The 23,500-nt window shown below is 49.0% G+C and overlaps 1 protein-coding gene across 2 annotated transcripts in view; it reads left to right on the forward strand.

Moving 5' to 3' along the window:
• The first annotated feature begins 8,729 nt into the window (after window positions 1-8,729).
• GNA12 (G protein subunit alpha 12) overlaps window positions 8,730-23,500 on the forward strand; it is an 85,269-nt gene continuing 70,498 nt past the window's right edge. The window contains exon 1 of one of the 2 annotated variants that reach the window (XM_033096485.1): window positions 8,730-8,752. In XM_033096485.1, the coding sequence (XP_032952376.1) occupies window positions 8,750-8,752 (3 nt within the window). In that variant the 5' untranslated portion in view covers window positions 8,730-8,749. Of the gene's footprint in view, window positions 8,753-19,270; window positions 19,646-23,500 lie in introns of those variants that run through there. The other variant, XM_033096484.1, reaches the window with a different exon arrangement.

The raw sequence follows: 23,500 nt of genomic DNA on the forward strand, positions 1-23,500 counted from the left end.
ATAAATCCAGTGCAGCCTGTGAGGAGGAGAAACTTCTCCCGGCCCCGTGGTTCCTGAGCCCCATGGACGGCGCTGGAGCCTGGCCGCGTTCCTCACGACTCTGAACTCGAACAAGGCTTTCAGTGTTTCCTACTGTGAAATGGGCATGGATCTGTGTAAGACTGAAAGCAACAGCGCGTGTGCCATTTGTGGGTTACATACCCAATATCACAGGATGAGTCCAAGCGATGGAAAGGGAAGTAATCAGTTGAGAGTGTAGCTGTCATTCAGGGAGAGAGACGGGAAAGGACTGGGGTGGGCACACGGTCAGAGGGGCTTCAATAACATCTGTCATGCTCTGTTTCTGTCAAAACCCGAAGGAAACCCCTGCCTGGGAAGTGTTAGGACTCAGTGGAGCTGGAGAGTGGCTCACGGCAGACTCCGTAGCTTTCTGTGTTTGAGTCCTTTCATGGGAAGATAGTAAAATGAAGCAGGGATGGTAAAACCCCTCCAAGGACTGCTGGGAGGATGGAGGCAAAGCGTGCAGTGCTGAGTGCTCAGCCCATGCCCAGCCCGACTGTCCCTGCCACCTGCTGCCCTGCACCCCCAGGCTTGACCTGGGGCCAGGCTGTCACCCGCGGGAGAACGCCCACACTTAGCGGGCCCCAGAGATGCTATGATAGTGTGGCAGTAAACAGCAGCAGGTTTTGACGTGTGTGGGGACAGAGCCCCAAAAAGCAGTTTCCAGGCTCTCGGCCTCACATAGAAAGGTGCTGGCTCAGGTAGTAAATGGCCGTCGACTGCGATCAAATGGCCATCAGCTGTGGCTAGTTGGCTGTCAGCTGTAACCAGTGAGCCATTGGCCACTAATATAACTGCCGTGGCTAAGCTAGCAGGAAAATGGGGGCTAGCAAGAAGATGGTGGCTGAGCCTGCAAGCGGCGCAGTGAGAGTTGAGAATTGTGTGGCTCCTGGTTCCTGTGTCTCCAACCCAGCCGCCAGCGAGACTATAGTGGTATGACTCCCCTACCTATGGCTCCGTGGGTGTTCCTGTTTGGCCTCACCATGTCCTGCGTTCTTATGTGGGGAGTGGGACCAGAGACCCCGCATGACACCCTGCATGACACATGGCGAAGTCGGCAGGATCCCCCACATGACACGTGTCATTTGTGGACACCTGGGAGAGGAGAGTGGCACTAAGAAACACTAACCCTCCTCTCCCCCAGAATCTCCACACCTGGTCCTAGCACCTGGTGGAGCTTCCAGTTCCCACTAGGGGGCGAGAAAGGGACCTCCCATCCCCAGGTTGGCTACGGGTTTATACCTGAGTCAGGCAGGTATGACCACAGGGGGTCGAAGCTCAGAGAGGTAACATACCTTGCCCAGGCTCCCCAAGGCTGGCAGAACCTTGAAACTTTGGGGAACAAATCATCCCCTGGGGTGTCCATCATCCCCTCCTGTAGTATTTGGCTGCACACCCCCCAAACCCGCAGAAGGGGCCCCATCCTGGGGCTGAGCCCACCTCTGCCTGGGCACACACCCCCTCCACTGCGGGCTAGGACATAAATTAAAATTCAATTTCATTAAGCCAGGGCGCAATCAATCGCTGGCTCGGGCCAACACTGCCGGGCAGGGCCCGCTTCCTCTGCGCGTGGCTGTAATTCACTCGTCCTCCCCCCGCTCTTGTTCGCAAACTGCTAGAGCTGCACTTTCCGCCCGAATTTATGGCGCTGGCAGCGTCTGGGGCCTGAGTTACAGCTGCAAGTTTGATCGGGGACTGCATTATTCTGCATCTAATCCTCACGCCCTGACAGCCAGGGAGGGCCTATTGTTCTCCGGAGCCGGCGTTGTTCTTGGCCACCAGGCTGGGGTAGAGGCCCAGGCCGGAGCCTCCCAGCCCAGGCAGAGAGCTCAGCCCATGTTGGCACTGACACCCAGCTGACCGCTCACTCACGTAATCCTGGGAAGGGAGGGAGTGCTGGAACCCCACTTCACAGATGAGCAAACCGAGGCACAGAGAGGTTAGGTGGCCTGCCCAGGAGATCCAGGCCTCAACCCCAGGCCTGCTCACAGCAGAGCTCACCGCTTAGCCTGTGCCCTATGGAAACACTTGCCCAGGTGCAGGACGGCTGTGACCATGGGCATCCATGGCAGAGTTGCTTGTCATGGCCCCGAATCAGAACAAAAGAACAAACAAACAAACTCAATGTACCACAGAGCAAATAAATAACCTGGGCTCCTGAAAGCAAGGAAGGTCGTTCCGTGTGTCCTGACGGTAAAGGTGTCCCGGGTGTACAGGCAGGCGGAAGCCGCCAGCAGGCAAGGTATGAGCCATCGTGCGTGAGGCTCCTGCACATAGAGTGCAGGCTTGTGTGTGCACAGAAGCGGGGTGCAACCACACTGAACAGGGCTTAGCTCAGGCTGCGACCTGGACAGAGGGGTCGCTCGCTTCTCTCCCGGACAGAGGGACCACTCACTTCTCTCCTTGTAGAGGTCCAGACATTGCACTGAGCACATAATTCTTCTGTAGTGACAAAAACCATAAGCTTTTCTCAAGACCCATATTCCCTGAGGAGCATCTGGCTGCGTCTGGAAGTTTCCACACCCCCATCTGGACATCAGATGTTCACTCTGGTCCAGTGGAGGAGGACTCAGCAGTCAGTGCCCCCACGCCCACCTTGCTAGAACACTGGGCACCTCTCACAAGGCCTGGGATCCCTGACCGCTGACTTCAGGGCCTGCAGAGGGTGGGTCCTGGGGACTGACCAGAGCTGGAAGCACAAAGTGGGGGAGAAATGAGGGTGAGGCCAGGAGAAGTGGAGACTTATCCAAAGTGCAGCCCTGAGTCAGCGCCTCCCAACCTCTGTCAGAAATATTGTGGGTCCCAAGTGGTCATTTCTGCTCTGCCGGGGTGGGTGGGGCTTCCGCTTCTGCCCACACCCTCCGGGAAACGGGCTGGTGGTTCCTGCCACGTGAGGGAGTTCCCAGAATCCTGGAGCAAAGATGCCCCATGCAGGATCAATGGAAAGTGGTTCTCTCCCCATTTCACATTCTTCTCTTCTGAGAACTGATGTTTACCAAAGCCTCTTTAGATCTCTGAAGGTTACAATGTCCAGACATGATTCCTGTCCTCCAAGGACTCAGGCTCAGAAGAGAACAGAACCATTGCATGGAGAGTCAGCCGGACCCAGGGCGAGCCTGGACCAGCCTGGGCAGAGGACCAGCAGGGAGCCTGCGGGGCAGGGCTGGGGGGCGGGGCCCTGGAGCTCAGGGCGGGAGGCATTCGCAGTTCCTCCCTCTGCATCATGGGCTCCATCCCGCATCCAGGCCACCATCACCTCCCACTGGATACAGCCAGGGTCTCCTCCTGTCTACTCCAGCTCCCTCTGCCCTACTCTGCTCTCTGCAGCCAGAGGGAACTTTCTAGTATATGCCAATGTGGCCTGTGGCCAGCAGAGAGACCTGCAGGGTGCCCCACTGCCCTTGGGACAGAATCTGCCCTTCAGTCTGGTCTCCATTGTCCTGCACCTTACCAGCTACACAACTGCGTGCACACACACGCACACATGATACACTCATGCATACACACGAACGTGCATACACACAGACATACACTCATGTACACACATACACCCACATGTTCCACTCCCTGACACACACATGTACATGCAAACACATATGCATGCACTCATGCACACACACAAACACATGTGCCCTAACTTAACACATGCACTGGTTCCTACTCCTTTAAACCTTGGCTGGGGGTAGAGGCTGCTGACACACCTGCACAGGGTCCCTGTCCTGCCCAATGCCGCTGTTTGCACTTCCAGCCCCTGAGGTGGGGCTTTGTCACGTGACCAGTTGTGGCTGGTGGGCTGTACCCCTGTGAATTGATAGAAGGAGACCTCGTGCTCCCTTCTTCTTCATAGACCAGCATATGCTGACTGCGGGGGCGGGGGGGATGATGGGAGGGGACATGGAAGCTGTCCTGTCAGCAACCAAGGACAACTGCCTGAGAGGCATGGACCCACAGCCAAGTGCATGGGACCTGAAATGAAGCCCTGTCGTTCTAAGTCAGGGGTGTCCAAACTGCGGCCCGCGGGCCAACTGCGGCCCACGATCCATTTTTAATTGGCCCGCAGCAAATTCCAAAATATATTTAGTTTCCTTAAATAAACCAGGTGAGGCAACACGTACTTCACCTCGAGTGAGTGGCCCGGCTGTTGGTGTATTTTACCGCATACGGCCCTGGGTGAAAAACGTTGAAGAAAGTTTGGACACTCCTGTTCTAAGTGAAGACATTGGAGAGAAGTTGTTACTGCGGCAAAACTGAGGCCTAGCTGACTGTCACCCAGCGTTCCTCCCCCAGAGTCCCTTGACCACACAGGCAGGGCTGGCTCGGCTGGCAGTCCAACCCTTTCACACCGGACGCTGGCTCTTCCGAGGTGACATCCCGAGGTCCTCGTGTCCTTCAGTGGGAGGGTTGGACCTCAAGAGCAGACAACCCCAGTGGGGCTGAGATTCTTCGCTCGCTCATTCGGCTTCTTTGTGAGTTGAAATGTACTTTTTCCCTGTTCCTAATTAACTCCCTGCCACCCTGCTTGCAGCAAAGCCTGATTTATTCCCGCCTTTCTGCAGGCAGGGACAGGCTAGTTCATCTCAGCCATGTGGACTCCAACACAACGTCTCAATGAAACAGAGATCCCTCATCCTGTTAGCATCCTGCCAGCACTCCTCCATCTTCCTGCTGTCCGCAAGCCCGCCATCCCAGCCGCTGCTGCTGTAAACCACACGGTCTCTCTTATGATAACACCCTCTGCCCTCTGGCCACACCTGTCAGCATGGCATGGACTCTGCCAAGCCCCCGGTGAATTCCACCGCTCCTGGGGTGTAAATACTCCATCCTGGCTGATGTCAAGCTAACAGTGCACTGCCACTGAACGCCAAGATAGGAAGAGATGTGTCCTCCAAGGGGTCCAGGCCCACACACCCCCACCGGGAGGGAGAGGATTAACACCCCAGCTCTTCACCTTTGGGGGCACAGCTGTGACATGTGTTCCATACAGGCTGTCAGTCAGTCACCAGTAAGACTGAACCCCAGTGCCCACAGCTATAACCCCCTCTGTTGTGGGTTGAACTGTATGCCCCCAAAAAGGATATGTTGACATCCCAACCCCCAGAACCTGTGCATGTGACCCTATTTTGAAACAGGGTGTTTGCAGATGTAATTAATTAAATGAGGTCACACTGGAGCGTCAGGGACTGGGGCTCCCTATGCAGCCGTCCTTCCCCCTTTCCCAGGCGCCCGACCTGCATCATGGTTCAAGGGGTTCCCTGCTCACCATGACGTCCTCTCCCTTTTCCTTGAACAGGCATAACCTTTAGTAAATCCCTTACACGTCTACCTGTCTTGGCATCTGCTTCCCAAACAACCCAAACTGACAGGAGTAACCAAATACATCTGTGACGAGTTCCATAAAATCTATCCCCTCTGTGGACCCCAAGTTCCAGGAAGACAGGGACAGCATGTCTCCAATTCATCGCCGGAATCCCCAGCATCTAGCACAGAGTTCCGAGGCCATATGTGCTCAAGAAGTGCCTGTCATGTAAACAGACTAGTTAATGAAGACACCTGAGGGCAGTGGACTGTGGACCTCAGAGGCTCAGTAGGGACCTGGGTTCAAATCCCAAGTCCACCACTTACAAGATGGAGACTCTTGGGCAAGTTTTAAACACTCTGAACCTCAGTTTCTTCACTTGGAAAAGGAGAATGATAATACTTACCTTGCAAAGTTGTTGTAAAGATTCAATAAATGTGTATAAAGCCCTTAACACACAGTGAACATCGGAGATTGGTGAGACGTTACAAATGTTCACTGGGCACACCACTGCTTTGTTATCGCTGGAGGGGGTTTCCTTTATTTTTTTAAAAGATATTTTTAGAGCAGTTGTACGTTCACAGCAAAATAGAGAGGAAGATACAGAGATTTCCCAGCCCACCCTCACCCCCAGACAGCCTCCGCCATGATCAACAGTCCCCACCACACTGGTATATTCGTTACTGTTGAGGAACCCACACTGACACGTCATTGTCACCCAGAATCCAGTTTACATCACGGTTCACTCCGAGTATTGTTCATTCCATGGGTTTGGACAAATGTGTAATGTCATGTGGCCACCATCATAGTGTCACTGTGGGGACAGAATCCCAAAAAGCAGTTTCCAGGCTCTCGGCCTCACATAGAAAGGTGCTGGCTCAGGTAGTGGATGGCCATCAGCTGTGACTAGTTGGCCGTCAGCTGTAACCAGTGAGCCATTGGCCACTAATATAACTGTTGTGGCTACGCTAGCAAAAAAATGGGGGCTAGCAAGAGGATGGTGGCTGAGCTAGCAAGAGCGGATTGCAGAGAGGCGGATGCCGCCAGCGAGAATATAGTGGTGTGACCCCTACCTATGGCTCCGTGGGTGTTCCTTTTTGGCCTCATCGTGTCCTGCGTTCTTGCGTGGGGAGCGGGACCAGAGACCCCGCAGACCCCGCATGATACCCTGCATGACAGTCACACAGAGTAGTTTCACTGTCCTGAAGATCCTCTGTGCCCCACCTGTGCATTTCTGCCCCCGCCCCCCACAAGCCCCTGGCAGACAGTGATCTTTTTGAGAGCTCCTTATGTATGTGTCTGAATACAAGTGCTTTGTCAGAGATATGTTTTGCTGTCACCTCATTTTAAGACCAAGGCCCAAAGCCCAAAGGTAAGTAATCTATGAGCCTGAAAGTCAGTCATTTATTTGTAAAACAAATCTGTGCCAGTGACCACTCAGAGGTGAGTCAGAGCCCTGAGGCCGGGCAGGGGGGGGACTTCGGAGAACAAAGCCAGGAGTGCAGTTTCCAGGCTCTCGGCCTCACGTGGAAAGGTGCTGGCTCAGGTAGTAAACGGCCACCAGCTGTGATTGGATGGCCATCAGCTGTGGCTAGTTGGCCGTCAGATGTAACCAGTGAGCCATTGGTCACTAATAGAACTGCCGTGGCTACGCTAGCAGCAAAATGGGGACTAGCAAGAAGATGGTGGCTGAGCTAGCAAGAGCGGATTGCAGTTAGCACGGCAGGTTGCAGACAGTGTGGCTCCTGCTTCTTGTGTCTCTAACCCAGCCGCCAGCGAGAGTATAGTGGTATGACTCCCCTACCTATGGCTCCGTGGGTGTTCTTTTTTGTCCTAGCCACATCCTGCGGTCTTATGTGGGGAGCGGGACAGGAGACCCCGCATGACACCCTGCATGACAAGGAGCCAAACCGGGGCCATCCTGGGAAGCTAGGAGAAGTGAGAGTTGATGGACCAGGAGGTGCTATCCAGGGAAAGGAAGAGGAGAAAGTGTGTTGGGGAGGAGAGGAGAGAATATTCTAGACCTACTCTGTCCAATCTGGAAGCCACTGGTTACATGGCAATGGAGCATGTAACATGTGGCTTGTGAGACTGAGGTACCAAAGTTTTTAAATTTTGAAACTGGTATTGGACTTAATTATTGAAAAACTTTTAAGTATGTTTTGGTACACGTCAGGTATGCTAATCTACTTTTCTAACTGTAGGTTTTGTGAACTCTTAATACAGGTCAAATATTTCTCATTAAAATTTAGCATCGAGTTGAGACATGTTGTGCGTGTAAAATGCACACCAGATTTCGGTGACTTAATGCAAAAGGGAAGACTTTAGCTATGTCAATGATAATTTTATAAGGATTACATGTTGAAATGATGTTTTGTACATACTGGGTAAAAAAACATATTCTTAAAATTCCACCTGGGTCTTTTTCTTTTTTTAATTAGCTTAATTGCCATTTTTAATTGATGTATTTATTTTAAAAGATTTTATTGGGGAAGGGGTACAGAAATTTATTGGGGAACTGTGTATTTCCAGGACTTTTTCCAAGTCAAGTTGTCCTTTCAATCATAGTTGTGGGGGGCGCAGCTCAGCTCCAGGTCCAGTTGCCGTTGCTAGTTGCAGGGAGCACAGCCCACCATCCCTTACCGGAGTCCAACTGGCAACCTTGTCGTTGACAGCCCACTGGCCCACGTGGGAATCCAACCGGCTGCCTTTGGAAAGGGCAGCCTTTGGGCGTTAGGAGCATGGAGCTCCAACCGCCTGAGCCACTGGGCCGGCCCCTCTGTTTCCTTTCTTAACGAGGTTACCAGAACATGTAGGTTACTGAGGGGGCTTGCGTTTGTGGCGGGTGTCCTCGTTCTAAGGGCAGCAGCTCAGCTCAGCTCGCTGTCAGCACGCGCTCCCAGCGGGTACACGCCTGCGCAGCCCACGCGGCAGGTCTCCGTGGGCCTGGCAGCCACCACGCCACACCCTCGGCGCTGTCACATGCAGCAGGTGCGGCTCAGGTAGACCGGGCGGTGGGAGTGGGAGCGCTAACCCGGGTGAAACACGCACACATACACGCACACGCATGCGCGCACACCCTTCCTGTCAACCCCACGCAGCCATCCTGTTGGGTGGGCGGACATCTCCGTATGGCAGAGAGCTTAGAATGCAAAATCTAGACCACTGCATTAAAAAAAAAAAAAAAAAAAGTGGTTCCAGAAAGATTTGCAGAGCAAACAAGATCCGCAGGACAGCTTCTCTGGCTCCTACCGGCGGGGAGGACCGAGGAAAGGCTGGTGGGAAGCCCAGGCGGAGGATGCTCGCAGCCGCTCAGACAAGGGGTCCTGCAGCCTGCTGCCCTCCTAAGAAGCCCCAGAGGTTGGACACCTGGGGACAGACGGACGCAGGGACATGGTAAGTGAGGACACGCCGTGCAAACATAGAGGGCACGTGACAGAAGGGCAGGGAGGAGGAGGGCACGGAGGTAGCGAGGGACAGCGAGCAGGCTGTCACACTCTCCTCGGAGGCCAGGGACCGGGGGATGCCTAGGGGGTGACGAGACGGCACAGTGACCCTTCAGGGGACGCCAGCGTCGGGCGCTTCCCTGATGCCATAGGTCTGTATCACCCCCCAGAACAGAACAGCCTGGGCGGTTACAGGAGCACAGGGAGGCTCCAAACTGAGCTTAAAGGACCAGGTTTAGGGGAAGCGGCCAAGACAACATCCTCTTGCGTTGACCAGAAGAGGGGCTCAAACACCATTAGGCTGACTTATAGAAAACACAGCGCCCCTGGAGTTAGAAATGCATCCCCACTGCCCACTCATGGGACCATTTCCTCCCATGGAAGCCAGGAAGCTTCCAGAAGTCAGCTGTGTGGCTGGAGGTAGGAGTGGGGCTTAAAGCGTGCACCTGGAGCTAAGACCTCGGCAAAGGGGACAGGGCAGATTCCCTGGGAGCTGTGTTGGGAGGCGACCTTGCTCCTCTGGGTCTGCTGAGCGTCCACTTGGGGTCGGGAAACCTGGAGGGGGCGGGTTGGGCGGCTGACGCTGGTGAAAGGTCCTGCAGACCTTTCCTGATCCACCAAGGCCAAGGCTGGTGGACAGGGCTGCTGGATGGATGGAAGTGCCGGCTGCAGGCCTGCTGGGTCTGGGCCCCAGTATCCCCCTTCCCACGCTGCCCATGGGGCCGGGGACCCATGAGGCTGGTCACACCTTCTGGTTCTGGAGGAGGGAACCCAGGTGCTAATGAGAACAAATGTCAGCCCGGAGAACTCATTTGTGGCTCACAGATGAGATCTCCACCCCGCACCTCTCTGCACCCGCAAATTCAACGTCTCCTTGTTATGTTTCCTTGTGTGGCATGAGCGACACCTGGTGGTTATAGGAGGGAATTTCAAGTCATGTTGTCCAGGATGCCAGGAACACCCCCAGCCGGACCCCACCCCTCTCTGAGCAAAGGTGGGATCACCCACTGAGCTTAGCAGCGGCTCAGCAGGTGCCTGAGGCCCTCAGGACAGCGGCAGAGAGGTATAGCTATGAGGACCACACCTCCCAGTCAGGTGTTCATTCATTCATCCATTCATCCATTCATTCATTCCCCCAAACACGTATTAAGTGCCCACTGAATGCAGGCATAAGGGATAGAGAGAGGAACAAAATGGCCTCGTGCCTGGCTTCACAGAGCTTATACCTTAATGGGGGAGGCAGATAACAAGCATGTAAGTAATGAGATAATTTCATACTGTGTTAAGTGCTGTGAGGATTCTCAAAGTTCAGGAATAGAGTCCACAATCTTTCTTGGGGCTGTCATTGAACTTCATCTCCTAACACTCACCTTTACATAGGCCCTGAATCAACCTCATGGAGCACCCTGCAAGTCCCGATCTGTAGGTGCCATCCAGGCCTCAGGGCCTTTGCACATGCTGTTCCCTCTAACTGCAATGCCCTTCCCACCTCATCCCTATGGCAACGACTACTTGCCCTTTATAACTAAACTCAAGGCTTCCATGAAGCCTTCCCTGATACAGACAGAATCAGCCCTCCCCCTCTCCATATTATTTATGTACCTTGTATATACTCCTACAAAAGGTCGGACAATGAGTGACTATGAACAAGCTGAGAAGACCTCATCTCATGTCCAACCCTGATTCTGCCACTCCCTAATTTTGTGACCTTGGGCACAGTTCTTAACCTTTCTCAGCCTCAGTCTCCTTGCCATTGAGACAATGAGTGACTATGAACAAGCTGGGAAGACCTCATCTCGTGTCCAACCCTGATTCTGCCACTCCCTAATTTTGTGACCTTGGGCACAGTTCTTAACCTTTCTCAGCCTCAGTCTCCTTGCCATTGAGAAATGGGACTTATAATAACACGCACCTCTTAGTTGTAAAACTTGAAAGCCTTAATGTCAGTAAAGTGCTTAGCACATGGGAAACGCTGGGTAAATATTAGCTTCAGCTGTTGGTGTTGTTAGTGTGGCCAGAGGCCAGTCGGCGCTGTTTGTTGTCTGGCCTCCCACGAGGCTCGGAGTGTCTTACTGTGTCTAGTCTGCCTAAGCGGGCCTTTTTCTGTTGTCCCAGAATTGTGCTCTGGAACTCCATGCTGGAGGCAGAGGCTATCAGGGTCCCCAGCCAGCAGCAGAAGGGGTAAGATGTGGCCAAAATGCTACCCCACCACCTCCCCAATCCTCCACCCCCAGCCATACAAGTAGGAGAAATCAGGAGTCTAGGGCCAGGGTGGGGGCGGAGGGCCGTGGAGAGTTTAGTAAGAGTATGAGGCACTGGGGTGGGGTTTTTCCCTCCCCGTTCTCCTCTGCCCCCTGCCCCCCTCAAGGCCCAGCTGAGAGGAAGAGGAAGGAGAAAGCTGGTGCTCCCTCCCTCCCTCCCGGGGCTCTCAGGCTAAGGGGGGACTGCTCTGCAGAAGGGAACAAAATGGGCAGGAAACTGGATTTGAGATGGAAGTTTTAGATTCAGCCAAGCTGGCCTTTTTATTACCCAGAAGCCCGGGAAATGACAGAATCTGCCTAAGTCCTAGCAAAGGAACAGGAAGTGGAGCTTGGACTGAGCAAGGCTGAAGGCAGTGAATCAGTAGTGGGAAAACCCTAACCATTTCCTGTGCATTCCCAGAGAGGCCAGAGGTTCTTAAACAGCCACGATTGTCTCCCCAGGGCCTGGAGCAAGGGGTTTCCTGCCCCTGCCGCGCGCTCCCCACTCTCCGTGAGGCTCTTGGCCTCAGAAGGCCCCCAGTGCCATGCGCTCAGCAGACTCCAGCCCCTGGCTCAGAAACGCCCCACACTTGTTTCCATGCTCTGCTTTGTCCTCTGAAATTTGTAACAGCTTTTGTAACAAGGGAACCACGATTTTATTTTGCACTGGGCCCTGCAAATTATGTAGCCCAGCCCTCGCTTCCCAAGGTCACAGCCAGCAAATGGAACCCACTCCTCAGGCTCCAGACTTTTGTGCATATTGCTCACCACAGGCACCCTGGAGGGTCTCTGACCTGGGGCAGGCTCCCCCACCCTCCTCCTTCCCCAGAAGGCAGGCTCTGAGCCCACCCCCATTATGCCCATGTGCTCTAAGAGCCTTGGCCTGCACAGGCCACTGACTGGGGCCCCAGCTGAGCAGGAAAGGGCCCCATTGCTGCTGCTCTGTCTATTTCAGGGGAAAGGGATGAGATGGGCGTTGCCACGGGGCACAGAAACCTGCAGGAAGTTAGGATTTTCGGACAGCTGTGGTGGGATGAGAAGGCCAACGACAAACAGGGAGACACACCCACAAAAGGAATAAAGTAAATGCAAGCGCTTAGCTCTTCCCGGGTCCCAGGCGCTGTGCTAGGTTCCTTACAGACGTTCTAGACTTGATGATTGCATCTCTATTTTACAGACTAGGAAGGTGAGGCACAGAGAGGTAGGCGACTTGTCCAAGAGTCAGCATAGCTAGTAAGTGGCAGAGCCCGGGTGTAGCCAGGATATACTTTGCAGCCTGAGTTTTTCCATATATTATCTCTCACCTTTGCAATAACTCCACAGTGGTGGTTAATTCTAACCAAACGTTGTAGATGTCTTCATAGTGTCTGGCGGGATTATATATTTTGGTCCCTTTGTTGGTAGGAGCACAACTTGTTTTATGTTACTTTGGGAATTCTCCAGAGAAATAGAACCAACAGAAAATCATATATATATATGTATGTATGTATATCTGTGTATATATATATATATATACACACACACACACACATATATATCACATTATATAAACAATAATATGATAATTATATATCAAGAGACTTATGCCATATTTACATATGTCAGTAAATATTTATTTTAAGAAATTGGCTCATATGATTGTGGGGCTGGCAAGTCAGAAATCTGCAGGGCAGGTAGCAGGCTGGAAAGTCAGGTAGGAGCTCATGCTGCCAGCTTGAGGCAGAATTACTTCCTCTCTGGGAAACCTCAGTGTTTGCTGGGAAGGTCCTTCAACTGATTGGGTGCGGCCCACCCACACAATTGAGGGTAATCTTTTTGACTTAAAGTCAACTGATTGTAGAGATTAACCACATCTATAAAACACCTCCAGTCATAACAACTGTACATTTATGTTTGATGAAGTCACTGGGTACTAGAGCCCAGCCAAACAGACACACAAAACCAACCATCACATCAATAAGCTGTGTGCAGAACTGGCACGTCACGTCCAGGGTGTGCATCTAATTGTCAGTGCACAACCCTCCAGAGATCTTTCTTTCCCCCTGCTCAGTGACCAGCAGTGTTCAAGATGGTGGCTGCAGCGTCAGCCTGGATCCTGGATTGAGGTGACATGAAAGAGATCTGCCAAACAATCTTCAAGTGGGAGCCAGAAATACATCTTGGGTTTAGGAGCATTTTGTGAAGCTAAACTAAGTTTAAAGAAATTGGGTCCCTCTGCTTCACTGTGCGTTGTACGTCCCTGACAACCTGGATCGCTGCTTCTTGAGCATCTCCCAGAGACATCCCAGATCCTCTCCACTCCTCACAGGCAAGGTTATGGAAAGACTCCGTGTGTTGTTACCAGGATAAAATGATAACACACACCAACCTGTGATGTTTAACCTTGATCCGTGCCGAGAAAGGAAGTCGCCTGCTGACGTGGTTCTCAAAATTGCTGACGGTTAGTCCTCATAATGATCCCCTTCTGAGGCATGGGGGACAAATAAGTAGAACCTAGGTTCAACTAGGGAAGTGCTTCTGCACATGATGCCTGGGTCTCACGATTGACTCTTCCTTAAAAATGTGCTGACTTTGGATGAGATAGTTAACTGGCAAGACAACTGTCTCCTCCAAACCATGGCTGGCAGCACCCCGGAGAATCCCCTTGTCCACTTCCAAGGGAAGTGACAAAGCTCATCCTAAAGAGAGAGCCCTCTGCAGTGCTCTCAAGGCCCCTGGGGACTAGCCTGCCATCCACTCATCCATCCATCCATCCATTTACTCCTCCTTCCTTCCTTCCTCCCTCCCTTCTCCCTCCCTCCCTCCCTCCTTCCTTCTTTCCTTCCTTTCTTCCTTCCACCCATCTACCAAACAAATGATTGAGTCCCTACTGTGTGCAGGCACAGGGGCTCCAGCCTTACTTAAATAGACACAGACCCTGCCTCATAGACATAGTTGGGAAGACAGACAATCATCATGTAATTACACAAATAATTTTAAGTGTGATGCATGCTAAGAACGAAAAGGATGGGGCACTATTTACAATTAATTTGAGAGAAGATTATGGGAACTGGGCCTAGTTTGGTGGGGTATGGTGGGGAAGTTTGGGGTAAGAAAAGACTTCCTGAGAAAGTATTTGAACTTAGCTCTAGTGGGTGAAAGCCTGGGAGATAATTGAGGGCAGGCCCTTTTCTGGGCTGAGGGACTAGCTGGAGCCACGGCCTTGGGGCAGGAGCAGCCTTTGCCCTGACGGTGACTGGGTTACAGACTCTTCAGATGGGTGGGCCGGTGGGGAGGCAGCAGGAGGAGGGTGGTGACCCTGTTCTTAGTCATGCAAAGGGGCTGCGCAGGGGGAGACCCAGGATGCTATGCAGACAGCACAGGCTGCCGAGTGAGGTCCAGATACTGGGATTCAAATTCTGGTTTGGCCGCTTCTTCAGTGTATGATTTGGGGCGAGAGACTACATTGCCGAATAGCAGCTTCAATGTACTATGAAGACAATAATGGTGATAATGATTAACATTGATTGAGGCCTTACTCTGTGCCATTCTGCTTAGGATTTTACCTATGTCATCTCATTTAATCTTCAGTGATTTCAACCTGGTTTACTACTGTAGTGCTACCATTACTGTTCCCGCTTCACAGATGAGGAAGAGGGAGGCACAGCAAAATGAAGTAATTTGCCCAAGATCACACAACCAGCGGAGGAAGAGCCAGGATTCGAATGCAGACGGATGGGCCCCAGAGCCCCTGCTTTTAACTGTTAGAGAACACATTACCACATGGAGGTCGTATCGTAAGGATAAATTAGGTTATGGGACAGTAACAAACAACCCCAGAATCTTCTTACTAGGATGCAGTAACAAACAAGTTTAGCAAGCTGGGCTGTTTACATAGAAGGTATATTTTTAATTTCTATAACTTTAGACTTTTCAGAAGATATATTTATGTTAATGATATCAAATTTAATTGCAACATGGTCAGAGAATGTAGTCTGTATGATACCAATCGTTTAAAATGTGTTGGAACTTGCTTTATGGTCAAGTATGTGGTCGATTTTTGAAAATGTTCATTGTAGTTGAACAGAGTGTGTATTCTCTAATTATTGGGTTCACTATCAACATATATTTATTACGTCACACTTGTTAATTGTTGCTGTAGAATAAGTATATTTAACCCTCACCCCAGCAATGATGGTAGATTCTTTAGTTTCTCCTTGAGGTTTTGTCGATTTTTTTTGCTGTAAATATTGGAGGCTATATTATTAGCTGCATGCAAGTATGGAATTGTTAGGTCCTACTAGTGAATTAAAGTTTCTGTTATACGAAAGGGCTCTCTTTACCATTAGTCATGCTTCAGACTTAAAATCTCTTTTGTCTCCTATTCGTATAGATATGCCAGACTTCTTTTGGTTGCTATCTGCTGGTAAACCTTTCTCCATTCTTTAACTTTGATCTTTTCTGGGTCCTTTATAAGCATGTAGCTGGACCTTATTTTTATTTTATCCAATCTGATAGTCTTTGATTTTTAATTATTTTAGTCTATTTACATTTAATTTGATGAATCACATCTTTGAATTTATTTCCACCTTCTCATTTTGCTCTTTGCCCTGTTTTTATTTTTGTTTTTTCTTCATTTTTTGCATTCTTTTGTATTGATTGATTTTTGTTTCCTCATTCCATTTCCCCCTCTGCTAGTGTGGAATTCATGCACTCTGTTTCTCTTCTTTCTGTGTTTACCCACACATTTTAATATGAATATTTAAGTCTACAAAGTTTAACATTAATCAAAATATTCTCTCAAACCATTGAAAGATCTTAGAACACTTTCATTATGATTGCCTCCTCCCTACATCTACGCCATTAGTGTCCGGTATTTTAGTTTTATTTTTTCCTCAACTCCACAAGTTAAAATTATTATTGCTGTTTAATGGAGTCAAAGATAAAAGTTACCTATATGTTCACAAAGTGTCTACCGATCTTTTTTGTATCGCAGACCTTAATTTTGAGACTATTTTTCCTTCTTCATGAAGCACCTTGTGTTAGATTACTAAGGCTGACAAGATGAGCCTTAGATTGCTAAGACATAACCCAGTACCACCGTCTGGGTGACTTAGTAACAGAGATTTATCTTCTCACAATTCTGGAACCTGGGAGTCCAAGAGCGAGGTGTCGGCACTGTTAGTTTCTTCGGCAGCCCGTCTCCTAAGTTTGGGAGTGACTGCCCTCTCCCTGTGTCATCACGTGGTGGACTTTCTGCCCACGTGTGTCTCTAAATTTCCTTTTCTTACCAGTCATATTGGATCAACGCCCTCCTTATGACTTCACTGTATCTTAATTACCTCTTTAAAGCCCTGTCTCCAAATATAGTGACATTCTGAGGTGCTGAGGTTAGGGTTTCAACATAGGGATTTCGGGAAGGAGACACAATTCAGCCCATAACACACGATGTATAAAATAATCTTCTGTTTGAAATGTCCTCATTTTCTTGAAAGATATTTTTACAGAGTTTACAATTATTGATTAATAGTTATTTTCTCTTAATGCGCATAAGATACCATTTCCCATGTGGTTCCCACTTTTGTTGTTGAGATATCAGCTCTGAGTTTGTGTGTTTCCTCTGAAGATTACATGAGTTAATAGAGGCAACGTGCTTAGCGTGGGCCTGGCATCTAGTGACTATTATATAAATAATAGCTATCACTATTTTCTCTCTGACTGCTTTTGAGATCTTCTCTTTATCTTTGATGCCCTTCAATTTCACTATGGTAATCTTTGTCTGTATTTCTTTATATTTATCAAGCTAAGCATTTTGTGCCATGTGTCAATTTAAAATTCTCAGCCATTATCACTTCAAATATTGCCTCTTCCTCATTCTCTGGAATCCCTTCTAGAACTCTGGTTAAATATGTTAGATATTCTTCCTCTGTCTTTCCTGTCACTTATCCTCCGTATTTTTGTCTGTGTTGGATTCAGGGCAATTTTTTTTCAGATATTCCAGTTTATTCTCTTCATCTGTGTCTTAATCTGCAACTTAACATATCTATTAAGTTTCTGTTTCAATTATTATATTTTTCATTTTAGATGTATTATTTGGTTCTTTTTACTTCTGCTTAAAGTATTTTGTGAAACACCTTTACTTAATTTTTTTTAATTGCACAAAGGGCTAACTGATCCACTGCTGAATTCCACATCCCCCTCTTTATTTGTTCAAAATTCCTATTTTCTGTCTAAGAAACATTGCTTTCTGAGGCCTCTTGACTTTCTCTTCACTTTGATCATAAAGCTAGTGTTTGGCTTTTTTGGAAGTCCATTTTCATAAAGAAACAAGACTTTCTTTTTCATCATTTTGAAGGATGACAAAGGACTAGGTGATGTGTTGACTCATAAGGGACACAAATTCATGCCTCAGTAATTGACGGATGCCACATGCCATGGTCTCAGAAGGTCCTCAGGGAGTTTAGATCTCTCAGTTAAAACACTGAGTACCACAGTTCTCTGGCAGAAACTAGGGATCCAAGAGTCTGCACTCTGCCCAGCTACTTGAGCGGTCTGGTTCCCTAACTAATGTGTGAGTTTCTTGATGCAAAGGCTGTATCTTTTCTGTCTTCCGATTCTTCTCCAGAAGTCTTCAGTGCCTGGTGTGTTCATGATGATGCAAAAATTATTTGTAGAACTGAGTGAAATACATGCACTAATTTTTTCTAGTGCATATATCCCTCAGCAGTTGGGGCAAAGGGATAGTGTGAGAGAGAGTAGGCTCTAGTCAGCCCTTGTGTGGGAGTCATTTGTTTGTAGGATACTCTTTACACAGCTGTACATGGTGACGAGGTTTGGGACAGGATGATCTTTAAGACCTGTTATAATTCAACAAGGTGGCCACTGACTAGACTGAGGTGGTTCTAACGCCGTGGTGCCCTGTGTAAGAAAACCAGACTCTAAGCCTGTAAATGCCTCCAGGTGACAAAATCAAAATGCTAAGGACAACCAGTCACAAACAGCCGACTAGTTTTTAAGCTGTAGCCAATCAAATACTGTCCTTTCTTTGCTTCCGCACTTTCGCTATGTCAGTCTTTCCCCTGGCTCTTGTCCTTTGGCCATGCCCAGCTGGAATCGATTTTTCCTCAAGCTCTTAAAATTCTTAATATGCCTCAGTTTCTCTTTTAACAGACCATAGTTCCCACATCTGGCCAATCACCTGTAGATTAAGAGATACCTGAGTTTCTTCCAGCAGCTTCTGACTCAACACTAAGACTCTGTAATGAGATCAGCCAACACTTAGCAGGAACTTAGACACCACGTGAAGGGTTTTACCAGTTCATGTTTTCAGTTTATAGCTTCACAGCCGTATGAGATAGTAGCTATTACCGCCCCATTTTACAGAAGAGGAAAATGAAGCTAAAATCCGGTGTGGGGACAAAGGGGGAGCTGCCTAAAAGGTCATTCAACTAGTCAACTAGTAAGGGGTCGAGTGCAGATTCCAACTCTCAGACTCGGCAACTCCAAACCACACTCTCGATCACTGTGCTACAAAAAGCTTTTTCTGGGGGCTGCTGGTGATTCTGCTGATTAGCCAGCTTTGAGAAAAGTCTCCTAGAGGCCTATGCCGCTCTCAAAGGGTGCATTTGTCCGAAATGTATGGCCCATTCCCCTCCCCCCACATCCCCCGGTGTTTCTGGAAGAATAATAGTTTAAGAACAGCTTTCTCTGTAAACATAAGACGAGCAGTTGGACCTCTTATCGGCATACCCTAGCTTTGGGGCAACGCGGAGAGCATTCTGCAAACCTGGTCTCACAGGTTGAGCTAACCTGAAAACCCAGGGGAACTCTTTCTGTACACCTGGCACTTCTGGTCCCGCCCCGTTTCGCAAAACTCCCCAATCCCAAGCCCATTCGCCGTGATTGACGTGACCTCAGAGCAATTACAATTGGTCAAAGCGGGCGTCCGCTCCGCCTTTCCGATGACCCCGCCTCCCTTTCATTCTGAAAGAAAGGACCTCGGCCTGGGTGTCCAATGGGAAGCGCCCCCACCCCAAAGATCCCGCCTCTTTCGGCGCCGATCCCGCCCCGAGGGCCGGAGGGATGCCCGCCTCTCGGCGTGACATGGCCCAATCGGAAGGCGCGTTCGTCCGTCTGGGCGGCAGCCTGCCCAATCCTCGGGCCCCGAGTAGCGCCGCCCCGCCCCTCCGCCGGGGCCAAGCGGCGGGCGAGAGCGGGCCTCGGGGCGGCGGCGGCGGACGCGGCCTGAGGGAGCGGCCGGCTGCGGCGCGGGGCTCGCCTCGCCCGCGGCGGGATCCATGGCCTGAGCGGCCATGTCCGGCGTCGTGCGGACCCTCAGCCGCTGCCTGCTGCCGGCCGAGGCCGGCGGGGCCCGCGAGCGCAGAGCGGGCGGCGGCGGGGCCCGCGACGCGGAGCGTGAGGCGCGACGGCGCAGCCGGGACATCGACGCCGGGCTGGCTCGCGAGCGGCGCGCCGTGCGGCGCCTCGTCAAGATCCTACTGTTGGGCGCGGGCGAGAGCGGCAAGTCCACCTTCCTCAAGCAGATGCGCATCATCCACGGTCGCGAGTTCGACCAGAAGGCGCTGCTCGAGTTCCGCGACACCATCTTCGACAACATCCTCAAGGTGCGTGTGTCCCCGCGTCCCCGCCCGCACACCTGCGCCCAGGTGCGCGCAAGTGGCGCCCAGGTTTGCGCAGATGCGGCCCGGCGGACCACCGCGCCCGGGCCGGGACGACGGCCCAGCCCTTTGTCTGGCCCCCGGGCTGGGAGCAGCGCCGGCCGTCCAGGTGCCCCCAGCTTTGGGGAGCTGGCCAAGGTTGCGCACCCTGTGTCCCTGTCGGCTTGATGGCTTCGCTTCTGCCCTTCTAGGGCACTTGGGGACCGTGGAAGTGGAAAGGCTGGCCAACTTCAGGGGATTTGGAGGGACGGGAAGGGGGTGTCGGAAGTGGGGAGGGCCCCTCCTGGACTCCCTGACGAGGTCGCGCCCCTGCAGAACGGCATCTGCGCGTTCCCGTTTCCATCCCGCTTGCCCTGCCCTCCCAGTAGGTTCAGAGGAGCAGTGTAAACGAGAGGAAACTGGCCCCAAGTCTCCCCCTTTTAACTGCTCCTCAGGAAAATCTCAAACATGTACAAAGTAGAAGAGTACAGCGAACTGGACGTCCCCGCGCCGCCCCGCAACTTCAACAGTGATCGACTCAGTGCCAGTCTGGTTTCACCCATACTCCTGCCCCTGTGATTTTGAAGCAAATCGCGGACAGGGTATAATTACATTAGAAAACATTTGCACAAAGATGAGGCCTCTTTCAAAACACATAACCGCAGTACCGATGTCAAACCTGACAGTATAATTCCTTAATATCAGATATCCAGCCAGTGTTCTGATTTCCTTTATTGCGCATAATTGTTTTGTTTGTATCAAGGTACAAATTAAATCTATATCTCTTAAGTGCTGTATAACCTCCAGGTTCTCCTTCTGTCTCTTGCTCGGTTTTTATTCTTTGCAATTTATTTGTGAAAGAAACCTGTAGAGTTGACAGAAAGTCTGGGTTCTGATTTCTCTACTGTGAGCCTCTGGTAAAGGTCCCTGAAAAAAGGGAATCTGGAGAAAACGAATGATGGGAAAGTAGTGTTTCTGCTGCGCCTAGACACGGTCATTTCCATTTTTCTTTTTTTGTTTCTCATCACCCTTTCCTTGCCCCCTCACCTAACTTTCCCAGGCCAATTTTGGGGAAACCAAATTACAGGTATGAGGAAATTGTCTCAAAGCAGGGGTAAGAGGGAAGCTTGTCATACCAGAAAGCTGCCTGGAGACTAGATTTTATAGTGCCTGAGGGACTTTAAATTTAGCAAAGGCGGTAGAACCCATCTGGCACATTTTTCTTTCACTTCACCCACGAGGAAGCTTCCTGCCTTGGAGATGAAGAGGCGCCTCCCTGGGACCTGGATGCTGGGACTCTGGGCTCCAGACTTGCAGCCTTCCTTTTCCAGGACAGCGTCGGCAGCCTCATACCAGTATTCCCACGTTATGTATCTGTTGTTAAAATATTTCATTATAATAGAAATAGCTCTTTTAAGGATCATGACAGGAAGAGAATAATTTGAACGATGATAAAACACCGTTTTTCTTTTCACCTCTTCCAAAAGTCTCTCTGAGTCAGAGCTCCGGTCCAGTACTTCATCTTTAAAGGCTGGGTGCCCGGGGTGATGCAGGGGAAAGACTGTGTTTAAAATTCCCCTCATCATCTGGGGCAAAGTGCATTTGGTTGTCTTGCTCTGTCGCTGAGCCGGGTTTTATTTTTGCTGCCTTTCTGGACCTCCAAACCGGGCATGTATAAGAGCATAAAGATTTGGCTGATTGTCTCCTAGTTTCTTAAAATTCAGGAACTAAATCTAAAAATATTTAGAAACATAGAATCTTAAATCTAAATCAGTGTATAAGTGTGTTTCAGAAAACTCAGTCTTAACCTTTTCCGGATGCCTACAAACATTAGCTTTTACTGACTTCCTTATCAACAGAAACCATTTGTTAAACAGTATCCTATTTTCCCTCCCGCCTTTTTTATTAAATTGTAGTTCCATATTAAGCTCACTTTATTTGTTGTGACTATGTCAATAACCAGTTAGATTTAGCTTTCAATCTAAAATCAAAAATTACCCTCCCCCATCTTTGTTTGGACAGATCACTTTGGGAAGAGACTTCCTAATAAATTGCTTTGTGGTGGTTTTAATAGTGGACATTTGAATGATACTGTTCAGAATAATGCTTGTGTTTAAACAAGGATTTAGTGTTGAGCTAATTGTACAGTTCTATGCACTTGTAAGAAGTAATACAGAGATCCTATGTCCCTTCTACCCAGTTACCCTCCATAGTAGTATTTTGCAAAACTGTTGTACAATGTTATAGCCAGGATATTTACATGGCAAAAGATACAGAACATTCCCATCACCATAAGGACGCCTCCTGCTTCCTTTTATAGCCACTCCCTCCCCTCTCCTCCTCTCTCACCCTGGCAATGACCCGTCTATTCTCCAGCTCTGTAATTTTATCATTTCAAGAGTGTAAGTGGATTTACCACAGTGCACCATTTCACCATTTACAGGTTGGAGGATATCTGGGTTTTTTTCCAGTTTCTGCCTATTATGAATAAATCTTCTATGAACATTTTTGTTTGTACATAAATATTCATGTATCTGGGGTAAAATTGCTCAGTTGTATGGTAGTTGTGTGTTTAGTTTTATAAGAAGCTGCCAAACTGTTTCCAAAGTGGTTACACCATTTTCCATTCTCACCAGCAGTGTAGGAGTTATCCAGTTTCCCCACATTCTGGCCAGCATTTGGTGTAGTCACTGTTTTCTTTCAACCATTCTGATAGGTGTGTAAGTGCTATCTTATTGCCATTTTAATTTACATTTCCCTCATGGCTAATGGTGTTGAACATCTTTTCATGTGCTTATTTGCCATCTGTACATCCTCTTTGGTGAAATGGCTCTTCATTTTTTTACCTGTTCTCTGATTAGGTTGCTCGTTTTTTGTTGTTGAATTTTAAGAATTCTTTATATATCATAGATACTAGTCCTTTGTCAAATATATGGTTTGCAGATATTTTCTTCCACTATGTAGTTCTGTACCTTTTCTTTTCATCTGTTTGTCTTTCACAGGGCAAAGTTTTTAATTTTGATGTACAGTTTATCAATTTTTTTCCTTTATGGATTATACTGTCGATGACAAGTCTAAGAACTCTTTGGCTAGCTCTAGATCCCAAAGATTTTTCTCCTATTTTTTTTCCTAAAAGTTTTACAGTTTAAATTTAAATCCGTGATCCATTCGAGTTAATTTTTGTATAAGGTCAAGGATTTTTTTTGTTTTTTTGTTTTTTTTTGCCTGTGGATATCCATTTGTCCCAGCAACATCTGTTGAAGACTTTCTTCCACTGAATTGCTTTTGCACTTTTGTCAAAAATCAGTGGGAGTCTATTTCTGGGTTCTCTATTCCATTCCACCAATCTGTATGTCTCTCCTGCCAGTACACTGTTTGTTGATTGATTACTGTAGCCACATAGTAGGCCTTAATATCAGATGATGATTTCTCCCATTTTTTTGTTTTTCAAGATTGCTTATCTATTCTAGGGCCTTTGCCTTTCCACTAAATTTTAGAATACGTTTGTCTATGTCTATAAAAAACTTTGCTTGGATTAAACCTGTAGATCAGTTTGGGGAGAATTGACATGTCTCCTGTGGTGTCTCCCAATCCATGAATATGGTATGCCTTTGTTTATTTAGGTCATCTTTGATTTTTTTTGCTCATCATTTTGTGATTATCAGCATATAGATCCTGTATGTGCTTTGTGATATTCATATTAAAGTATTTTGTTTTCTTTGGAGCAATTTTAAATAATATTGTGCTTTTATTTTCAGTTTCCAAATGCTCATTGTTAATATACAACAATGTGATTGATATTTGTGTCTCTATCTTGTGTCC

This window comes from Rhinolophus ferrumequinum, chromosome 24, assembly GCF_004115265.2.
Source record: "Rhinolophus ferrumequinum isolate MPI-CBG mRhiFer1 chromosome 24, mRhiFer1_v1.p, whole genome shotgun sequence".
Lineage (NCBI taxonomy): Eukaryota > Metazoa > Chordata > Mammalia > Chiroptera > Rhinolophidae > Rhinolophus > Rhinolophus ferrumequinum.